Source organism: Lytechinus pictus, chromosome 3 (assembly GCF_037042905.1).
Source record: "Lytechinus pictus isolate F3 Inbred chromosome 3, Lp3.0, whole genome shotgun sequence".
Lineage (NCBI taxonomy): Eukaryota > Metazoa > Echinodermata > Echinoidea > Temnopleuroida > Toxopneustidae > Lytechinus > Lytechinus pictus.
The window spans coordinates 48,275,939-48,300,598 of NC_087247.1; the positions used below are offsets into that span (position 1 = coordinate 48,275,939).

The 24,660-nt window shown below is 34.1% G+C and overlaps 1 protein-coding gene across 1 annotated transcript; it reads left to right on the top strand.

Annotated features, from left to right (window-relative positions):
• LOC129257110 (leishmanolysin-like peptidase) lies at positions 1–24,660 on the top strand. The gene is made up of 17 exons (XM_054895364.2): positions 1–348; positions 2,011–2,142; positions 6,745–6,824; positions 7,420–7,534; positions 8,276–8,460; positions 10,479–10,584; positions 11,050–11,144; positions 12,022–12,139; positions 13,359–13,466; positions 15,803–15,990; positions 16,717–16,849; positions 17,130–17,219; positions 18,429–18,501; positions 18,669–18,799; positions 19,030–19,222; positions 20,606–20,767; positions 22,531–24,660. The coding sequence occupies exons 1-17, from the start codon at positions 253–255 to the stop codon at positions 22,626–22,628; spliced, it is 2,103 nt and encodes a 700-aa protein (XP_054751339.2). The 5' UTR covers positions 1–252; the 3' UTR covers positions 22,629–24,660.

The window sequence follows — 24,660 nt, forward strand, 5'->3', positions numbered from 1 at the left end:
AACCCTAATGGGGTAATCAACAGGGGTGCACTCGTGACAAGGCTAGCGCCCAACACCAAACTTGCGGTCGATCCATCCCGCGATGATCCATATCCATCCTGCCGGCGCAGCCCGGCGCGGCCGGTTCAGTTCTACGTACGTACGTACGTGTACGCGACATCGACAGCGACACAGGGTTAGCTTTCACACCCGTACCCGAACTGGCCGGAAGTGGGTGTAATTTAATGTCTACTATTAGCAGCATTTAATGCAATGGAGAGGCTTTCAGCTTGTGTTTTCATCGGTCTATTGAGCTGTATGTTGATCGAAAGTCATGTTTGTGTCCACAAACCACCGCAGCAAAACCAGGTATAAGAAAACTAAGATCACAAAAAGATATAGATGTAGAGACTAGAGTTCGAGATTCTGAGTTGTACCGGTACCCATATATTGAGAATTTTGTGAGCGAAAAATGTAGACGAACATTGTGCAACTTCTGAATAAAAAAAACCTGTCTCTTTGTTAGGGATTCAAAAAATTTGATGTCTTGTATCGTCTTCCCGTTAGCATTGCTGTCAAATTTTATTATCATGGCAAGTTGAAAAAGAAAGATTAGGCCCTACATGCCCTAGGCTAAAGTCGGACACCTGTCTTGCAGTTGCAATCAGCATGATATCGGCAATGTCTCGTTAATAATATTATTATTAAGAAATAAGAGAGTACAATGTAGCTTGCCACCAATAAATGGCCATAAGTTAAGATGCAAATAGATCTATGTTTACTTTTTCTTCTATGAATGATAGACTGTAGACAAAGATTTTGAGACTCATCATTTTAATGGAATTTTACACCGATTTATTAAAGTTCATGATTGTTAGGTTTTTTTTTTTAGTTCAGCAAGTTAACCTTCTTAATCTTGGTGCTACAAATACAATGTACATGTACTCACTCACACTAATGCAAGGTTTGTGCCATTTGCGTAATTGATCGTAGGCCTACTATCAGCTTGAATGTCCACTTTTTTCCATTTTGATTTCTCTTTTTGTAAATGAATCTCAGATTTGGAATTTATATATTTTTTTAAAACTCAACTTCAAATTCAATCCTATAACCTATTCCACAGATTGAAAAAGAAATTACGAAAGTGGAAGTAGAAACATAAAAACAAAGAAAGGAAGAAGGAGGTTGTACATTGTGAGAGCTATAGGTCTACATGTATTTGTGCCTTCCTTTATCAGTTTGGCACATTTTCAAGGTCTTATATGGAACCATATTTACTTTGATGTATACTTATTGTTATACCAGAATAACTAGAGTATATTTCACTTCTTTGTTTTTGACAGGAAATGAAGCCATGTTCACCTCTATTCATTCTCTTAATTTCAAAGCAACCTGAAATATACAACGTTTGCTTGTGTGTGTGTGTTATGTACTCGCAAAGTGAAAATTAAGATCTAATTTTAACTTAGAGAGTCAAAAGGGGCCTAAGCTTTCGATCCTAGCAGAATCTTCGTCGGAGGCAAAATGACAAACATATAAAGTGGAACGAACATAATATAGATCATAGACATGCAACAGCACTAGAAACAAGGAGACAAAAAGGGCATTAAAGTTGTGATGACCAATCAGGTTAGAGAAGTTGTGATGACCAATCAGGTTAGAGAAGGGGATGAAAGCAAAGGAGTAAGCAAACACAAAGGGAAGTTAGTGGAAGTAAGGCCAGTAAAAGACCTTAAGCTGTGAGGGATTAAGATAAATGGGCAGGCAACAATCTTAACTTGTTACACTCAATATAACTTCATGTAATGAATTAAATCACAATAAAATTAAACTGCAGGGGGGGGGGTTGTAAATCTCCAGTATGTTTTTTTTTTTTTATAATGAAAAATCAGAAATTGATAAAATAGACTTTTTGTAAAATTTATCACTTCGTTTATGTTTGAAAATTGAGAAATTGTGAAATGAATTACACATCAAATTATTTATTATCTTATTTTTCACTTAATTCTGTGTATACATCTTTAAATGTAGGTAAAATATGGAGTTCATCTTCCCCGGTCAAGTCATCGAGGTGAAAGGAGTACAACCCATAAACTCAGTGTTCATGTGGAATATGACATTTCAATTGATGCACTTTCAATCAGAGAATCATCATTAATTAAGGTTGGTTCAGTGATTTGACATGTTCTGACTGTTGTCTGAACTCTATAGGAACCAATTATGTGTAATAGTTTAAATTAACAGCAGTTGAACTATTACACACACCTTGTTTCTTTGGGTGCATGTACATGGTATACGGAACAAGTGGAGCACCTTTGGCAGTCTTGCCTGCATTATGCAGTCAGCAGTGCTGACTTTGATAAAATGATAAAATACTATGGTCGCTGATCCTAAATGACATTTGACCCTGATTGTGTGACCAAAGACTTGTGCAAGATGATCAGTGATATTGGATTACCCTTATGTCCACATTTTATGAACTAGATCCATAAACTTTCAAAGTTATGATGGCAATTCAACAAATACCCTCAACACGGCCAAAGTTCATTGACCTTGGTCATGTGACCTGAAACTCATGCAGGATGTTCACTGATGCTTGATTACTAGATCCATATACTAATACAGAGTTATGATATTTAAAAAACTTAACCTTGGTTAAGATTTCGTTTTGATTCCCCTAACATAACCTAAGTTCATTGACTCCTAAATGACCTTTGACCATAGTCATGTGACCTGAAACTCACAAAGGAAGTTCAGTGATACTTGATTACCATTATTTCCAAGTTTCATGAATTAGGCCCAAATACTTTCTAAGTTATGATGACATTTCAAAACTTAACCTTTGGTTAAGACTTGATGTTGACGACGCCACTATCACCTCCGTCGGACAAGCAGGGCCTATTGTCTTGCTCTGCTATGCAGGCGAGACAAAAATGCACCTTTGAAAATAATGTGAACAAAAGTTTTTCTTAGCATGTTAAGCAGATGGACAGTTGAATTTTTTTTTTTTCATTGTGGAAAGATTTTGATTAAGAAATTATTTAATACTTTTGCTTAGTAGACTGGCCAAAACAATTTTTTTATACTTTGGACGGCAAAATTTGTTAATGCTTGGCATCCCAGCTAAAAATCTTGCAAAAATAGCCAGAAATAGCTTACTGCTGGATGCCAAGGGCACTTTTGTGTGGAAGTGTAATTTTTAGCATAAAATCTTAAAGAATGGCGATAATCACACATTTTGATATTTTGACGGAATATGTAAACATTTTTTATTATCTTTGATATGCGATTCTTTTTATTTGGATTTTCAAAATATAAGTCTCATAAATATACATTTCAAATTTAAATATTACACACACACATATATATGGCACTGTGAAACATAAAACTGTGATTTCCTTAAAAAAAGTTTGTGAAAACTATCAATAGTTTGAAGTTTTTTTTACACAACTGAAATTCTTTGATTTAAATTCGTTTATCCATCGAATGTATAGTAAATGTGCTAATGCCACAAATATTAAAAGAATTTTCAAGTAAGATGGAAAATATCTCATTTCATGTCATCCGAAAGGAGACAATGTGTATTTTACAATGTGCGCATTTTGAATGAAAAATTGAACATACCATACATTATGTGCATATTCAGGTCTCTATGAAAAAAATTTCGTCACTTGCCCTGTCGGGCAAGTGACGAAAAAATGTGCTTGCCCAATAGAAAAAACTGCTTGCCCAATTTGTTTTACAATTTTTTTTTATTATGACAGCACTATTATTTTTAAAGGTCATACAAAATAACAACAATTGAGAATCATGTACAGTATAAAAGAACACACATTTAAAAGTTTATTTTCAGCAACGTAGGCCTGAGTCATTACGTTTATTTTGAAAAAAACTTTTCGCTATTTATAATGGGCGTTTCAGGTTTTTGTCTCACCTGCATAGCAGAGTGAGACTATAGGCGCCGCTTTTCCGACGGCGACGGCGGCGGCGTCAACACCAAATCTTAACCTGAGGTTAAGTTTTTGAAATGACAGTATAACTTAGAAAGTATATGGACCTAGTTCATGAAACTTGGCCATAAGGTTAATCAAGTATTACTGAACATCCTGCCTGAGTTTCATGTCACATGACCAAGGTCAAATGTCATTTAGGGTCAATGAACTTAGACCATGTTGGGGGAATCAACATCAAAATCTTAACCTAAGGTTAAGTTTTTGAAATGTCATCATAACTTAGAAAATATATGGACCTAGTTCATGAAACTTATACATAAAGTTAATCAAGTATCACTGAACATCCTGCATGAGTTTCACGTCACATGACCAAGGTCAAAGGTCATTTAGGGTCAATGAACTTTGGCCGAATTGGGGGTATCTGTTGAATTACCATCATAACTTTGAATGTTTATGGATCTGATTCATGAAACTTGGACATAATAGTAATCAAGTATTACTGAACATCCTGTGCAAGTTTCAGGTCACATGATCAAGGTCAAAGGTCATTTAGGGTCAATGAACTTTGGCCAAATTGGGGTATTTGTTGAATTACAGCCATAAATTTGAAAGTGTGTTGGTCTAGTTCATAAAACTTGGACATAAGAGTAATCAAGTATCACTGAACATCCTGTGCGAGTTTCAGGTCACATGATCAAGGTCAAAGGTCATGTAAGGTCAAAGAACTTTGGCCACGTTGGGGGTATTTGTTGAATTGCCATCATATCTCTATAAGTGTATTGGTCTAGTTCATAAAACGTGGAAATACGAGTAACCAAGTATCACTGAACATCTTGTGCGAGTTATAGTAGTTTTCAAAATCAGCACTGCTGCTATATTGAATCGCGTGATGCAGGTGAGACGGCCAGAGGCATTCCACTTGTTAAAAAAAACCTTCACCAAAAGTTGCTAAATTTTCATATTTTGCATCTTAAAATCTACAAATTGGTTATCTGTTTGCCATATTTCCTTAGAACTGTTTTGATTTATTTGGAAACTGTAAAGAAAGCCATTGAAATATATTCAGCTCTTTATTGACTCTGAAAAAGATCGTTTCATGATGTAAAAAAAAAAAAATTGTCAAAAGTGGAGTGGCTAAAATTTGACATTTTGCATCTTTAAATCCATGAAATGGTCATTTATTTCCCATATTTCCTTGAATTGTTTTTTTTTAATTAGTTGGAAACTATCAAGAAAATTAAGAATATTCTTCATCATTTTATGATGTTACACTCGGTCAATATTTATTTTTATTGTAGTCCTGCATGTAGACTTTCATGGGTTTTTTCATGGTGTTGCAACAACTGAAAACGATCGTTGATCGTTTTGATCGTTTTACACTTGGTCAACACCATCAAAGTCTACATGTGGGACCACAATAATAAAAAACATTTACCGAGTGTAACATCATCCTAAATCAGAGTCAAGAAAGAGCTGAATATTCTTCATTTTCTCGGTAGTTCCCAACTAAATCAAAACAATTTCGAGGTAATATGGAAAATAGATGGCCATTTCATGGATTTTTGCAAAAGGTTAAATTTTAGCCTCTCTTGGTGTTTTTTGTTGTTGTTTGCATCTGCAAATTGCGCAAGATAGAAGCACATGCGCAGTCATTGCACACATAGAACATAAGATGCGATGGCACGGTTTTTGAATGAGGTACCTGGCGATAAATTATTGGTAATTGGCGCTGATTTTACATCAGTTTCCACTGGTTTTTTTTACTGGTTTGACATAATATGAGGAAAGATAGTTGTGATTATCCAAAAGATATTGACATTTAGAGGGTCTACTGATATTTTATTTCCAAAACAACCACTTGCCCGATCGGGCAATTGACTTTGAGAAATGCTTGCCCGCACGTCATTTTCACTTGCCCCGGGCAAGCGGGTTTGTCGCACCCTGCATAATTACATGTATAAGTACATACTAAGAGTTTTTATACTTTGGAAAGCGAAATTTGTCATTTCTTGGCATCCCAGCTTAAAGTCTTGCGGAAATACTGAGGAAAAACGTCTGGGCGGATGCTAAGTGCACGTTTGCTTGAAAGTATGATTTTTAGCGTAAAATCTAAAAGAATGTTGGAAATCATGCATTTTAATATTTTGACGGAATATGTTAAAGTTTTTGACTGCCTTTGATATGCGATCATTCTTATTTGAGTTTCAAATTATAAGTCTAATAAATAATCATTTCAAATTGGAATATTACACACACATATATGGCACTATGAAACATAAAATCGTGATTTACTCAAAATAAAAGTTTATGAAAACTATATTAATTTTCTTACAACTTAAATTTTTTGATTTAAATGCGTTTATCTATTGAATATATATATATCAATCGTCCTGATATCACAAATATTAATAAACTTGTCAGGTAAGATGGAAGATATATCATTGCATGTTATGCAAAAGGGGACATGCATGATTAATCAGGTGGGCACGATTTTGACTGGGGTGCTGATGTAAATACGACAAGCAGAGGTTACAGTATATATATATCTCTTTTAAAATGCTGTTAAACTATTACCAATGCTTCAAACACTTGACACCGATTATAAACTATTGTCATTAAAGGCCACATTGAATATTAATTGATCAATAACAAGTCACCAAACGATGATGGTCATACATTTATTTCTATTTGAAAAAGAAAAGAATTATCATCAAATTGGGAATAATGTTGATTTTTATTCTAAACATGTTTTCCTTTTCAAAAGATAATTGTATTAATACCATCATTTATTACATTTGATGATATATTCCAGAGACTTTTGCCGGAAGCCCTAGATTTTTTGTCAAACCTGCTAAGTGTAAAACAGAGTCTTTCAACAGTTCTACTCAACAGGTAAATGCTCGTCAGCAAATATATTTCTTATGAGGTTTTAATCCTTATCCTTGCTGTACTAGGTGTTGTACATGTACATATTCTCTACTGTCAAAAATAATGCAAGCTTTATTTCAAGAGGTTAAAGTAACAATGGTCATTTATTACCTGAAAATATTTGTTGTGATAACTGAAGAACCTATTGAGGGATCAATTTCAAGCATATTTAATGCATACATGTACATACCTGAGTAAGGAAAAATATAAATCTTTGTTTGCTGTAACCTTAACAACCCTCATAAAAATGTGCCAGCTTTCATTTTTTCAAATTCAAATTTGACCCCAAAAACTCAAATGTACTGACCAACCTTAATTTTCTTACAGTCATCTACATGTATATTGATTTTTATTTTTTTTACATAAAAATTATAAAAATTGGCAAATGTTTTGGTAGAACATCAGCTATGTTGTAAGCAGAAGACATCTGTGCCTGAACAATGCCAATCTCCTTATAAAAATATTCCTTTTCATATATGTGTATCGGGAAAAAAATCTGACTGACTGACTGACGATGTCTATTATATTGTGGTTTAAATTGTTTATCAATCTGTTGCAGACAATGTGCTGGAGAACATTATATCAAGAAAGCTGATGGTCATGAATACTGTATCGGAGGATGTGATGATTATACAATGTGTGGACCTGTTACAATACCTCATCAACATTTACAGGTAATCGTTGTTTCTAACACATCTTTGGCATGCAAAACTTTACGATCAATTACACTTCACAGGTTTGTTAATACAATTCTCCTCTTTCTCCCCTCTTCTAAATAGAGAATGAGAAAATGAAGGCTGTGCACAGCCACTTTACATTCTATCACCAACAAATGAATGAGTGAGTAAAAGGCAGACTAACTTGACAGATTGACTGAATGGGGTTATTGAGTGACTGACTTAATGAGTGAGTGGGTAAATGAAAGAAAGAATGAATTAATGAATGAATTAACAAGTAAATGAATAAACAGACAAAGTGATAATTAATTAAACAAAATAATTAGTTCTCCATTCTCCTGAAGGCAACAAGGACACACTTGTAGAAACGTCCACTTTGGGTGGTCCTTTTCAAGAAAGAATGCATGGTATACCATGAAACCACTACAATCTTCTTATTTGTATTATTAATTTCAAGAATTCAACTTGAATTGGAGATGATATATATTTTTTATTTGAATAGTGGCTGTTACTTAGATACTCAGTTGATTTGTCTTCACCAGAAAGGATTTTCTGGACCCAGATATATGTTTAAAGTTTTTTAATGTTTTGTTTTTTTGTATTCCATCTTATTTATGGTCATTTAGGGTAATGGTGTGTTTGGTATGTTGATTTATTTTCCCTTAAAGTTTTCTGAAATTTCATATTTCATCCCTCATGTACAATTATTATTTTCAACTTTTTCATATCCCATTTTAGATATGTTATGCATGTAATGCAGACCAGACAGTGTGTGGTCCGGTTGGTAACACCAGTGCAGCAGGTGTAGGAATCAGTTATACAGATTTCATTCTTTATGTGAGTGCAGTGGCAACGTATGACTGTGAAGGAGCTGATATGAGTGCTCATGCTTCCTACTGCCAGCTAGAGGCTGAAATGGACAGGTGAGATGAGATGAATTATCGCTACCCCAAATAGGAACAAAATCTCATAATGCGCGAGACGAGATAATTTTCACTCCGTCGGGTCGTCATACTCGCGCGAGGTTCGCGATACTGAGTTTTCCACCACGCTGAAATCGATGCCAATCAGCGTAATATGTACAGATTATAATACTTTTTATTCAATTTGGTCAGTTTTGATTCCATTTGAATTATAAAAAGAAATGAAAAATATATTTCACGTGAAAATAATTTTTATTCATGTTTTTATTTGGTTATAAAAAAATTAAACAAAAAATGAATATCTTAAAATTTTGCATTTAGCGACCGGCCTGACATCACGATCGTATTCGACTAGACGCTAAATATATACAGCATTCATTCCGTTCAATTTTTCGTCGACCACAAAATGGATAAAAAATCAGTTTCGGAACTTAAAAAAATCTTAACTGACAGAGGAATACCTTGCAATGGAAAGCTTTGGGCAGAATTAGTGACTTAATTAAGCAGAAAAGGCCGTTAAACTGTATCGTGAAAGAGAGGGTTGTGATCACGAACTTTCCGAGCGAAAGCAACGTTGTGTTGTGCATGACGGCACTGTTGATCTGAATGGCAAAACAGTGCATTGGACTTCCGAACAGGAAGTTGTAATACCGAAAAGCTATCCCATAATGCAATGCGCGTTACAGGGATTTTCCCGTATCTCGGGGAAATCGCTATTTGGGGTAGCGAGAATTGTATGATAGAAATTAACATTACAGAGAGTAAGATTACTAACCATATGAATCATATGAAGTGAATACAGAGTATGTTACCTTTATTAGATTGACATTTCACCACTATAGTGTCTCATGTTTTTTGCTTAAAGTTAAAAGTTATTCTTTATTAATCCAAACCTGCTAATTGAATTAGCAGATTGATTCTATGTGGCTGTTTCTACATCACTCCACATTCAATAATTGAGCAATCAATAGTATTTTCTGTCATGTTGTTTTCTTTCTTTAAAAGCATCTATCTATTTCACCCTTTATTAGTACGTGTTGTCAATGTTCAAAGCTTTATGCATATACAACAATGAATTGCATGTACTGCTTTCATTAAATGTGTATTCTTGTCTTCACAGACATATTTCAGGTTGTATCAATCTTTCTATCCATCACTGGACCACTAGGATGTGTAAATTTAAAAGGCTGAAAGTGATTGGAATGAATGGAGTAAAATAGAAGAAGAAAAAAAAAAGAAATTTATCGAAATGAAATGAGGAAAAGATTCATGCTAAGGGCTATTCCATGGTTACCCATGTTACATTTGGAGACACCTTGACTCATACTTGGAGCTGTAACCCCATTATTATTGATAGGAACTAAACATCTCTTTATCACAACATAGTACGCAGTCTGACTATCCTTTGTATAAAAACAAAACTTGGGAAATTTCATTATGCTCCTGGCAAATCTTTGAAATGTGTCGGTTACTCATGTTACATGATTTGGACATGTATAAAATGAAAAGTAGACATAAGTGAAAAGTGTCCTCATACAAGGCTTTTATGAAAGTTGATTATATCCATTTCAAAGAAGTATATTAGGGAGACAAATTTGTATATAATTCAAAAAATAAAGAACACATGGTTTTTATTAGGGGTGCAGATAAAGTGGTTACTCACGTTACGGTTCAGATGGGCAATACAGTACAAAGACACATTGAGCTCATGTCCACCAACCTATGGAATTGCCCCTAAGTTAAATTTTGATTCAATTATTATTCATTTACAATGTTTTCCTGATCTGGCAATGAGGTAGGTGTTAGACTGCACTCAATCAAGAATCCATCTGGTATTTCTTTGATGACAGTCATACAAGCGGTTCACCAAAACAATGCAAAGCTTAAACATCTATCAAAACTTCATAATTAATTTGCATCCAATATAGTTCTTATGTATACATTCATTTAAAATTGTACTATTTTGAGCCTTGAGAATCCATTTTATACTGATTCTCTTATATATTCCATTTCTACAGACCTATTGCTGGATATATCAATCTTTGTCCTCATCATTTGGCCACAGAGCTGTCTAAACACTACACTCTACTTACTACCATTCAGCATGAAATAATCCATGCACTGGTAAGTCTCTTCAAATGATTGTTTGATTATGTTTCAAAATAAGGAAATATCTGTTAAAAATAATAAATAAGGCCTTAATGCCTAAACTTATTAAAACCTGTATGTTTCAGATTTTGTTACTAATTTTATTTACTTACATTTATGATGTTTTATTATGATGTACTTTAATTGATGTAATCCCACAGCAAAAAGGGAACTTCAAGTGTTTTGGAAATGGCTTTAGGATACCGTATAAAGATCTACATGGATAAGCTATTAGGCATTCTACCGCATAATGTAATGTGCAGACTCCTTGTCCCTCACCTATTTATCAATGTAAACCTATGCATGGAAGTGACAGAACCAGGGATTAATTAACGCCTTGTCAGAATTTTCAAGTGGAAAACAATGTCATTGAATTTTCTCTACTAAATTTTCTGTATTATTCGCTATAATGTGTGAATCTGTACTTTTGTTTTTTTCTAGGGTTTCTCTGCTGCTCTCTATGCATTCTATAGAGATGAGAACGGTCGACCTTTGACACCACGCATGCCATCAGGTCTCCCAGAATTCAATGCAACGTGAGTGATCTCGCAGATGTGTCACTTTTCCATATTAAAGAAATATGTATAAATATATTTGTATCCTCTTTCCTTCTTGAATCTTGTGATGTAAAAACCCCCAAGAGTTTGTTGATTGAGAGCAAAGGATATATATACCTCATTTGGCAATACTTTATTTGTATGCTTAAGTATTATATACTATGAATAGCATGGTAAAGTGTGATATGTTACACTTGCTTTCCTTTCAATGAAAACTATGTTTGTTAAAATTGTTTGAATTGGTTCTTAAAGCCCCCATTTCACAATAGTTTTATGTGACAGAAATTGTTGCAAAGCAATTGGAAATTTACATTTGGAAAACAAAAATCAACATACTGTACAGTGTAAACATATGTCTACATTTAGTGGAATGAAGAATTCACTCTTAAAATTTTCATCGAAAGTTGCACAAGACGCAGATTTAAGTACGTATGTGTGCACACATACATCTGATTTGTACTGTATGTTTGGCCCAAAACTTGTAACAAATTTGTTGTGGTACTTTCAATAAAAAGACATTTAGAAAGGAAGCCTTTGCAGTGGATCTATTCTCACTGGTATTAATTTGAAATAACATGAGAGCGTAGAAGAGGTCACAATATATATATATTTCAAATATTTCATTCATAAAACTCAGCCTTTTTTTCAAACAACATGATCTCACCTTATTTGAAATTTGTGAGTGTTTGATGGAGCATCTTGTCATTGACAGATTTGCTCTCAGGGGATAGTCACATGCAATGTTTACATGAGCTTTTATCTATTGTCCTTACAATTTCATCAAGTCACTTTATAAAACACTCACTTGTCCTGAATTCTCTCTTTAATATCATGAATGTTGTTTTCTATCATTCAGACTGGGTTTGTATCAGTGGAGTGAGAATGTGATCCGCTCGGTGACTAGAACAGACTGGGATGTCGGCCAAGGACAGATAGATTATACTGTCAAGATGCTTGTCACCAGGAAAGTTGTGGTGAGTTGAATGTCAGATTTGATGTCATACCATGTAAGATGAGTGATATTTATTAGCTACACCTTACACCCTTGATGGATAGATACAGGGAGATGGATTACTTCTCTTAAAGGCTAAAGATACTGGGGGGATTTTTCTGTCAATTATTTTCAGAGATTTTAGACTCTCAGGGAGTTTTGCGAGAAACTTATTTACAATCGAGTGGGGGTATCAGTTGTAACTGTATTTGAGTTGATTATGTTGCCAGAAGCAGGCCAGCCAAGACAAGCCATTTATTGCAAATTGTAAATAATTGCAAGAATTTAGCTTTATTATTGGCTTGCAGTTGATAACAATTTTCTTTCAGTTCCTTGTAAATGGCATTTTCAGTAATATTACATTTTAAAGAGAAAAGTTGATGTGTTAAAAAAAAATAATAAAATTTCTATTTCAGTGATGTTTGATAATATAGACAGTTATTTTATTTTAAGTCAGTGTTGATCAGTCACAGTGACTTTGTTAACATGAACTGCTAACTTAATTTTAATGTACTTGTTTGTAACTTTTGTTGGTGTTTTATTTTTACATGATTGTGGCAAAATATATTGCTCCACATCATTTTTCCCCAAACAATGAAACTAAAATAGATTACAAACAAGAAAGGTCATTTATAGTAATGAAATACTCTCTTATATGAGAGCGAAGTTGGCTCAGTCGGTAAAGTGTCTGCCTGTCAATGTTACAGTGGAAAACACTTCGTCCCTTGGATAGGATGTTAGATAGAGGCCCTGTGTAGAGGAAAGTCACCACCTTTGCACGTTAAGAACCCACTGCACTATTCGAATATGAGTAGGGGAAACCCCGGTGTAGTGGTCCACCTGAATTCCCCCAATCAGTTATATAGGGAGGAGAGACCTGCGGGTGACAGTTCTGTGTGCGCGCCCTTTTAGGCGACCCAGATTGTCTGGCTCCTCAAAAAAAACGCCTTTGAATGTCTTTGACAGATATATGGCGCTATACAAATGCTGTGCATCATCATCATTATTATGACCTTCTACTTTGCACATAACCTGAGAGAAGAGAGCTCTATTTGTGTATGTGTTTTTGTGTGTATTTGAAGGGAATAGAAGTTGGTTCACGGCAGTCGAGGAACATAAATCATACACTTAGACATTTCCCCGATATTATTGTTGAAATTAATTTGTAATAGCAATGATTGATAATTAATTGCTATTTACAGGAGGAAGCAAGAGCCCACTTTCAGTGTCCATCATTGGAAGGTATAGAAGTTGAAAATCATGGTGGTACAGGAACAGAGATCACACATTTTGAGAAGAGATTACTAGCAGTAAGTATAGTACCAAACACAGACTGATGAGGGTGTTTCTTTTAGCTCTTTATAACAATTACACATAATTTCAGGATCAGCTTTATTATGACAGGCTACCTGGAATTTATCTTATAATCACCTTATAGAAAGGTTATTCATGAAGTTGTTTGTAAAGTCATGTGTTACTTTACAAACAGCTTTATGAAAAATGGTCCTAGCAATTCATGCCACCATGCTTTTGCAGTAAATGGATATTAGTAAATATCTTCAAAGTTTTCAGGGAATTCTTTCAGTGTTTTCCAATAATGTATTATTCCTGTATTATTGTGCATGTTATAAGCATTGAAATGATGATAAAAACAATTATCAGAACCCTTGGGCCCCAAAACATACTGCATCTTCAACATGCCTTCATGCATGGTTGACTCTGTCTTGATAGAACACAATGCACTATCATTGCTGGACAATAATTGAGGAAAGGTGTGGATAGATAACAAAGGAACAGGAAATTCATTGTTCTCACCCAGTTATGAGTTTATATTGAGAGCAGTGCGACAGGGAGATACCATTTCACCCAAACTGTTCAACGCTGCACTGGAGGAAATAATACGTAAATTAGACTGGGAAAGTACAGGGCTAAACATTGAAGGTGAGTGTCTCCACCACCTGAGATTTGCCGATGATATCATTCTAATCACTGATCATGGCCACAAGCTAGAAAATATGCTCAACGATCTCAACACTGAAAGTAACAAAGTAGGTCTGAAGATCAACATGAAAAAGACAAAAGTAATGTTCAACAAATTTGCTAAGGAGGAAAGAATCATAATGGATAATTCTGAAATCGAGAAAGTAGATCATTATATCTACCTTGGGCAACATGTCAGAATGGATCATGCACAACTGGATGAAGTTAAAAGGAGGACAAGAGCTGGATGGATCGCTTTTGGGAATTTCAATGACATTATGAAGAGCAATATACCAATTTGCCTTAAGAGAAAAGTATTTAATCAATGCGTTATACCGGCAATGACCTATGGTTCTGAAACCTGGTCTGTAACAAAAAAAATGGAACAGAAATTAAAAACCACTCAACACAGTATGGAACATATAATGCTACGGATATCAAAACGTGACAGGAAAACCATACAATGGATTAGGAGCCAGACTGGAGTAATAGACATAATCAAAGCAATTAAATCAACGAAATGGAGATGGGCTGGCCACCTTGCAAGATCACATGATAATAGGTGGACCAAACGCATCACAGAATGGAGACCATGGCTAGGATCACAAAATCGGGGTAGACAAAAATTGAGATGGAGTGACGAGCTCACAAAATTAATTGGCATAAATTGGATCGCTTCAGCACAAGACAAGCACCTTTGGCACCAACTTGAGGAGGCCTTCGCCTTGCAGTGGGCTGAACATGGCTGATATGATGATGATGATGATGATTGAGAGCAGTCTAATAAATCCCTAATCTACATGTACATTGACAAGGTTACCTTATATGTGCCTGCTAGTGAAAATCAATACTTGAGAGTTGCAGCTATATATCTGCAGTACATGTAAATTGTGCATAGACCTCTTGGATGTAATAGACTTGTGTAGTGTACTACTTATGAATCCAAGAGAAATGGTGGCTAATTCTTAAGAATGTTGAAAGCCTTATTTTAGAAGTAGATATAATATAAATCCATAATATCTGTAAGTGAGAATATTCTATTCTATGTCTGGTATGTACAGGTACCATCTGTTGTACAATGTGCTGCAAAAAGAGGGAAAACATTCAATTTCAAATAATGATTGAAAAATAAACACATACTTTGTGTATCAAAATGCACATTACAGGATAAGAGCTTATTTAGCTCATGTGGAATACATACTATGGTCAATAGAAGCATGTCACTGCATGTGAGGGTTGTCATGGTCGTAGAGTAGAATGGGGAAATAGTAAATGGCGATCTTCAGCCAATATTTTATTCATGACAAACAGACCTGGCATCTGTAACTAGAGAGAGATGCACACACAATTATGTGTAATTATTTTATAGTGATTTAATTATTATTACGTTAGAGTAAACTAATGAGGGCACACACTGTCCTGGGACAGCTCACGGTGATAACCCCAGAACAGTTCTATTTGTGCATGTATTGTAAAGAACATTTATTTATTAGGCAATTCTGTAAAGTATATTTATGTCTGACCCCTGATATGTGCTACATCCCTTGCATTCTTTTACCGTTATCTAGTTAAATATGAAAAATTACAATGCCCTCATATCATGTTTGAGAGTGAGGGCAGACATGAAAACATGTAGATTAATTGCCCATAATGTTTGTCTTACCAGAATGAAGCTATGACTGGAACCCACACCCATGAGAGGATCTTCTCCAGGTTAACCTTAGCAGTAATGGAGGATACAGGATGGTATGTACCAAACTATGATCGAGCAGATCCACTCCATTGGGGTCAAAATCAAGGGTGTGGCTTTGCCAAGAAAAGTTGCAAATACTGGATGGATACAAGAGTAAACAGGTAAAGCAGCTTTCTCTCCCTCTCTTTCTCTAAATTTCTTCACTTTTTCCATTGTCAATTTTTCCCATTTTCCCCCTTTCAATCTGCATTGTATACCCTATTTTCCCCCTTTTCAATAACAATGTTTTGCATATATGTATGCTAAGCAAGAACCGGGGTTTGACCAAAACCCTCTAAATACCCCCTTCTCCATCATTAAAGCAGAATAAAAAAAAAAGAGGAAATGCAGCCTTATGTGCATGCTGGTAGTGTAAGATGTTTATGTGAGTGGCTAGTATTAATTCGACCTGTTCTTGCAGCTACTGAAGAGGCACCTCATAATAGAGTTCAATGTAGCTCATGTGTACGGACCTGTATTACAATAATTTGATTAGATTATCGAAGTAGTTAAAAGTATTTCTTACAAGTTCAAAGCTTGATATACTGGGCATCTTAACAAAACTCTATGCTGCGTCTTTTTAGATTTCTGCGCAGCATTTTTGTCTGTGAATTTCCATGAATTCCTGTTTCTCCTCATACAGACATTGGAGGCTTAGCAAGGAAAAGACAATGAGTGTAATTCCTGCGTAGAGATGCGGCTCAGACTTTATCAATTGGTCTTCAAGTCTTGACTGCTTGTGCACAGATTTATGAATTTCAATACTACATAGCAAATAGTGCATTTCAATCTTAATTGCTAAAGTTGCAGTTTATATTACTTGTTATCAATAATATTATATCTTTCAGAGGCGAATCTATCAAACCATACTGCAATATAATGTCTCAGGAACCTTTTAGTCTAACATGTGATGTAGGGAGAGCTGCTGTAGCTCTGTGCAATCTTCATGAATATTCTAGTGATTTACCCATAGAATACCAGGTAAGATATGTATTTTCTGTACTGTATTTGTGTAAGTTTTCATGGTTTGTGGTAGTTAATATTAACACTCATAATGAGAGTTTTAACAAGATGATAAATTCAGTCATACCTGTTTTCAGAGAAACGGAATTAACATAACATCGTTCATATCCAAAAGGTGAACAATTTTTTTTATTTTCTTATAAACATGCTGAAATAGTGTTTGATAGTGAAGCACATGTACTGGTAATATTTAATAGCTGCCAAATTTCTCTTCTCCACTGAATAATTTTTTTTTCAGTACTTTACATCTTTACCTGGTGTGAATTCATCTAGTCTGAGTAGATTTGGAGGATCATCAGTTTTTGCAGATTTCTGTCCATTTTACCAGGTAAGTAATCAGTTCATATCACATCATACAATCCAGGGGACGTATTCTGAAAATTGTCTTAAGTGAAATATATCTTCACAGTTAAAATAAAATCCGTAATCTGACAATTCTTGTACATGTAAAATTTCTTGTAACTTTCACTGAGCGTGTATGACGTCAGAGTTATGATGCGTAAAGTTGATAACGGCGCATATATATATATATATCTCTGTGCGCGAGATAATATATATCGAGATAAAAGGTATTCTGAAAATCCTCTAATCTTTGCATTCTGTTAATTTCCTTGCAAAATACAAGAAAATTTACAAGAGGTAGGGGTTGTTGTAACTTTATGGCACATGTGATATTTGTCGGTCAAAAATAATAATTTCTTGCTGCATCCCGCAAGAACGTCTTGTTTTACAAAATGAAACATTACAGAGACGGATTGATAGACTTTTCAGCATTTAAAGATTCGTATTCGAGATGATGAATCATTTCAGAGGAAACATGACTGGGAGAACAGCCATGTGTATTTTTAGCACAGTAGGGCATAAGCATCGGAGGCGCAAGGGAAATTACGCCTCCTGTCAGTTATGCGCTTAATTATTTTTCAGAATAGATGCTTCTATTGATGGACCTAAGCATATAAAAAGTTTAATGATTGGTTGATGATAAAATATTGGACGTGCCAGAGATAAAATAGGGGACGTCCTTACAGAGATAAGACAATTTTCAGAATACCGATTTGAGAGAATTTTAGCTAGCTGTTATCTTGCTTAGTTACAAGAATATTTACAAGGAAAGTTAAGACAATTTTCAGAATACCACCCCAGAGCTCTTAGATACTACCATTTTCATTACAGTTTTACTCATCTTGTTCATAATTGACTATTTTGTTTTCTGTTTTGTAAGTACCTTTATTGTAGATTTATTAATTCCTTTGCAGTATCATGTAACTACACTCATTTGAATAATTATTTGAACAATTATTTCATAGATGACAAAATATGTCAGATATGAGTAGTGCCCTGTTTCATAAGACATGGTAAATGCAGAGCAATTGCTAGAAATCAAAGCCAATTTGGTCTCCACCAATCAAGTGCACTGTTATTAGCTTGTTATAGCAGCTATATAATTTGCCATTGATAGCATTTTTTTGTGAAACAAGGTTAAAATAGAAAAGCATATTTATGAATAATAATTTGTTCTGTCTTTTTCCTTATCTAGCAATTTACCTATCAGATGGGAGATGGGACAACACTTACAGGCACAGTCTGTAGAGACCCTTTAAATCATCCAGGTAAGTGTATGATACTAAACATTTATAATAATTAGTTTATGTGAAGTAAAGGCCATTTACAAAACTTCAAAATGGGGCAATGCATGATGAGTAATATAGTGGTAATTGAAATCCCCTGTTTGAGAATAAGAAAAATGCTAAAACATTTTAATTATATAACCTTTCAGGTATGACATCTAATCTAGCAGCAGAGAACTATGGTCAAGGATCATTGTGCATAGAATCTGTGTCAGCATGGAAACGGCAGCAGTGTCGGACCACCCAAACACAAAAATCAACCGGCGCTGGTTGCTATCAGGTGAATAGAATTGGAAAGAATGGATTAGTAGTAGTAGTGGTAGTAGTAGTAATAGTAGTAATAAAAGTAGTAGAAGTAGCAGTAGTAGTATTAGTTAGTAGTCGTAGTAGTAGTAGCAGCAGTGGCAGTTGTACTTAAAGTCATATAATTGTTACTCTTGATTTTTCTCAGGTATGGTTACTTTGATGATGGTTATAGATCAATATTGTTATTATTTTTATTCATTGTAGGTAGTATGTGATAATAGAGGATTAACCATTGTAGTGGAAGGAATGAACTTCATCTGTACCTCTCCGGGACAAATCCTTAATATTGGAGTAGCATCAAATCAATATCTTCACACTGGTCAGTTAATATGTCCAGCGTGTGAAGAAATATGTCCATCGTGTCCCTCGACGGCAGCCATCTTAGAGCCGACACAAGGTAAGATTAAAGGTTGCTCTTATAAGGGCTTCGAAGTATGGTTTAAAAAAATGTGGAGTACACAAGATACTGGCAATTTTCATTCAGGAATTAAAAAATGATACATTGAATTACTTGTGAGACCTCCATCCCCGTTTTTTAGTTTAAAGAAACTAATGATTTAGTTCTTCATTATACAATAATTTTGTTCTTTTATTTCATAGATATAAAAAGGCTCTAAAATCTTGGTTAAACCTTTCTTTTAAGGATTTTAAGGACAAGTCCACCCCAACAAAAAGTTGATTTGAATAAAAAGAGAAAAATCCAACAAGCATAACACTGAAAATTTCATCAAAATTGGATGTAAGATAAGAATGTTATGACATTTTAAAGTTTCGCTAAATTTCACAAAACAGTTATATGTACATCCTGGCTGGTATGCAAATGAGGATACTGGTGACATCATCCATCCACTCACTATTTCTTTTGTATTTTATTGTATGAAATATTCTAATTTTCTACTCATTGTCAAGTGAAACAACAATTAATATCTCCCTGAACATGTTGAATTAGCATTAGTTCAGTCAAGTTGATCCTTATTGTCAAATCTGTAAAAAATGAAATATTGTATAATTCAAACAATTAAAAACAAAAGAAATAGTGAGTGATGGACATCATTGACTCATTTGCATGTCACTGAGTTTTGCATATCACTTTTTTGTGAGAAATATGTGAAACTTTAAAATGCCGTAACTTTCTTATTTTACATCAGATTCTTATTTTGATGAAATTTTCAGCTTTATGCTAGTTTTATTTTTCTCTATTTATTCAAATTTATTCTTGTTACACATAAAGTCCAGTTATGATTATGATCATGGAAATAGTTTCGATAAGATCCAATTAGATAACCAAAATGTTATGTAAAGAAATAAAATTATGTCAAATTATTCTGAAAGAAAATTAGTAATTGCTCATTTATAAGCAAAATAATATTGTAATGGCATTCTGCCTGTACACTAGTGGGTTTTTTTAAGCAATCACAATACACATGATTTTACACATAAACACATGTGTTTATCTATGTTAGAGATCTTTATCCTATTTGGTTCTATTAGGAAAAAGTTAACCTTTATTCTCAAGATTTTCATTGCTCATTGAGCAAAGCTGCACAAAAGGGACAACATTTGCTGTTTTGTAGCTGTTTTTCAAAAAAGCTAAAAAACAGCTTCAAAAGGGCTTTAAAAAGTGTGAAAAAACGGCTACAAAAGTTAAAGAGAATGGCAAGTTGCTCACTGTGATTCCTGTTTTTTGATAGCCTTGCAAAAACAAACAGTTCTACTATTCATCATGAAGACAAAAATAAACAGGATTGATTTGTTCGTTCTTTCTACCTTGATATTACAGGATTGCCAGGCGATGTTGGCGAGTGCCCAAGGTTACCACCTGATGCAGTAGGCCATTGTGCATTGTACTGTGAGTCTGATAGAGATTGTGGGAGAGGGGAAAAATGTTGTTCCAATGGATGTGGGCGTGTCTGTCAAAAGGTTGTCTTCCAATACCAGAAAGGTCAGTATACCATTGATGTGATTCTACTTTAAGTTTGTGTTTTCTAATGCAGTCAAACTGGTCTATTTACCATTTTCCCCAGTATCTGTTTATGAAGACTACTTGTTCTGCTCCCTTTGATTGTGATTCCTATATGAATTATAAGTGCATACAAAAGAAAATTATTTCTAAAAAACTACTTCCTTGTAAAGATCATTATCTTGTCCCCTTGAGCAGACTTCAATATCTAGTTTAACTTTATGGTTAATTAATATCACGTCTTTGGCTTGGGATGCTTCTTATACTTCATTTTGTTCAGCTATACATGAACATAGTTAACCCTTTCCCTCAAAAACTTATTTTAAAAATCTCTGGAGGCTCTACAAATGGTCCATCTGGTTTGTCTTTCTTGCTGTTTGTGGTAACTGCTCTTAGCTCACAACTGTTCATTATACTATTTTCCTACATATTGGTTGATAGAATTTTGAAATGATTGTTTGTTTCTCATGTTATATAAGGACACAGGAATACATTTTGTTTTGTAAATTTTGTCTGTTTTTAAGTACAGGTAAAATTTTTAATTGTCATTGGCAGTATAAATATACATGCATCACCAAGTAATGGTACATACTCATATCTGTGTAATGATCCAATCATGTTAAATAGATCATTACAAAGTATATACATGTATCATATATTCTCAAACAAAAGGTAGAATCAGTAGGTATTCTTAAAAAATGAATTTTTATATATATATATAGAGCGTATCAAAAAAAAGTTTACACTTAGAAAAAATCCTTTAAAATTATACATTTGTAATATCCTGAAGATTTTTCCATATTTTAACATTGGTACAGATCCAGTTAGGCAATTGACGATATAACTGTCAAAGAATATTTCCGCTTGAGTGAGCAACACTTACTTTTGAAAAGTTAGTGAAAAATGATTTGCGCAGAACTTAGATATAGTTATGCGAATAAAAGTAGACCTTAATCATGAAGAACATGTGGAATTCAGCAAGTAAAATTGATTGAAGATATCTTTTACCTTTTTTAACTTGTTTCCTTGCCCAAAACACTTCGAAGAGTGCAATGCGCCCCACCCCACTCCCCCACACACCGAGGCCATCGTGACGATATTTGCTTTACACTGAGCTGTGATTTACATGAAATGGCTTAGGTTTGATTTTCATATTGTTTATCATTGTCAAGCTTGGGAAAAGTGTGAAGAAACAAGTATTGAATAAAAAATGAAATGTAAACCCACTTTAAATGATAAACACTTAGTGAAAAAATGCTGGAGATGTCTGATATAAACTTTTGTTCAGATTCAGTTATGTCCTCAGATCCAGCTGGCACAAATAGGGTAAAGGTTGTGCTTACTAAGTTATGAAATTTCAATTTGGGTGGCAAAATTGTTACAAAATGCTTGAATGTATCCCTTTTATTTCAATTGACTAAAAGTGCAAGGGAAATGTATGAGAAATATTTCGCAAGGTAAGTTTGATTTTGCCCTTTCCCCTTGAAACAGCGTAAAAACAAGCATTTCTGCGCAAAACGAGCTTTCCAAAAATGGACAGTGCTCACTCAAGTGTAACATTCTGTCAAAACTTTTACTTTCATTGGATAGATGAGACCCAAACCTAAGATTATATGTGAAAAAATTACCCACATGTTGTATATTTTTTAATTCCCAGAGCTTTTTCAAAGTGTAAACTTTTTTTTGATACGCACTGTATATCATTTATAAAATAAATATTTTATCTCATTTCTTTAACCCTTCAGCTCCTGAGATACCATGCAGTTCCAGTGAAACAGTATTGGCTCCTACATTAGGCTTATATCTTGCACAATGGCTGTTGATGAAGTTGGCCTGTTTATAGCATCCATGTGAGATATCCAAACATTCCCATAGTTAGAAAACGCCTTTGTCCACCGCATACGCCCTGAAGCCACAAGTCATATTGAAATATTACAATAAAGACAGTTATGATAAAGACAGAATGCTGATTAATAAGATCTATTAAAGATTATGTCATATCTGGCAACCCATAGTAAGATTACTGCTGACAATTCATAGGAAGACTACTGCTGACAATTCATAGGAAGATTACTGCTGTAAACAATGTTTAGCATACCAAAAATTTGAAATATGACCCTTTATGTCTGATTGCTGCAAAACTTTTTTTTATTTGGTAAATATTATTGTATTCGACATATTTAATTAAGTAATATGATCCAATGTAATGGACAGGCAATTTTTTTATCATGAATGACCAACAGAATCAAATGGACACAATGTTATTTATCATGATCACTACTTAATGAATGGTGTTTTTATCTATTTAAAAAAATGTTAATTATTTGCTGACAATTATTCCACATATTTTTGTTGATGTTTTTTTGTTCATAACCATTTCAATATTTTTTATGTTAAAAACTTTCATATTTTAATGTCACTGTGATCACTGTTATGATGTACATATGAACAATGTTGTTTAACCTTGGACATGAGTTTGAAAAAAAACTACTTGAAAATGAATATGACAATAAAGTGATTTTATATTTGACTTAAGGGGATAGATTCTGAAAAAGATGTACTCAAAATCTCGTAAGACCCATGAAGCATTTCCATTTATTATTATACAAGTGATGAATGTTTATGAGTGCAATGGACAGAATACTTAACGAGGTGAAAGATGAAATGGATCATTCATTTAATCTTTCACTGAATAAAGTATTCTGTCCATTGCACGAATGAAAAGAAATTCATTATTTGGTTTATATGACATCTAAAAAAATAGATTCTTTTTCATATAAAATTTAAATTTCGATGCAAAATATGCTCATTCAGTGCGAGCTCGTTCTGTTGATTATCGAGTACATACAACATGCATGCTGCAAACACCAGTGGTTTTACTTAATTGTGATGCCTGCAGTCTCGTTGCACGCGTGCAATGGACAAAATTGCACGATGAATGGATCCAAAATTGCATGGTTGATGGCGTCATCGTAAAATAGGCTGAATGATTAATATCAAACAACCAATCAAATGACAAGGGTTTATGTAGGTGTCATACAATTTGTTTTATTGATCCAAAATGCTAAATGCACTCCACTGATTTATATTCTAGTTGCCATATATGGGTCCATGGATGAATAATGCTTGCGGTGAACAAAACATGTGGGATTGTTCACTTGAATAGTTTGTTATTCAGAAAATTAGACTTCAGTGCCTTGAAACAAAGTCATGATGCACTCAAAATTATCATTCTTGTGTACTCTTGAGTGAACATTCAGCCATATGTTCTCACTTGAATCAGTTGTTTCAATTAAACCATAATTTATTTACTATAATAACAAAAAAAATTATCTTATTATTTTTTTAATACAAATTTGCAGGTTTATAAGTCCTAAAATGCAAAACTAATTATAAAAGTCAAATTTTGTTGAAATAATGTGGAATTATTTCATTCCCTGGAATAAAAAAAAAACCACAAGGAGGGTGAAAGGAGATGAAATTTTATGTCAAGGTGAATTTGACCATATCAACCACATTTCACAAGAATATTGTTCCTTTAACACTGCTAAACCTACTCTGATACCTTATTAACCCTATAGCACCTACAGATTCCTATGCATAATGGCAATTACTCACTGGAGGAAACAATAAAACTGGTAATAAGTAGGCATTGTTCCAAACAAATTGAAATATTTTTTTATAAATTTACTTTTGTTCATTACAAGTTATATTTATTTTGTAGCATAGAACCTGTTGAATAGAATGGTACATGGCAAAGTTCAATCAGATGTACGAATATTGACCTTTGACAATCGTTTGCAGAGCGAGAAGAAAAAAAAAAAAAAAGTTCGGGATTCAGCCGCCCCAGTCCCACGCCTTCAAAAAAATGTAAA

Coding starts and splice junctions, on each gene's coding strand:
- LOC129257110 (XM_054895364.2), top strand. CDS start 253: ATGGAGAGGCTTTCAGCTTGTGTTTTCATCGGTCTATTGAGCTGTATG. Junction 11,145..12,021: donor CTCCCAGAATTCAATGCAAC/GTGAGTGATCTC, acceptor TCTATCATTCAG/ACTGGGTTTGTATCAGTGGA. Junction 20,768..22,530: donor TGTCTTCCAATACCAGAAAG/GTCAGTATACCA, acceptor TTAACCCTTCAG/CTCCTGAGATACCATGCAGT.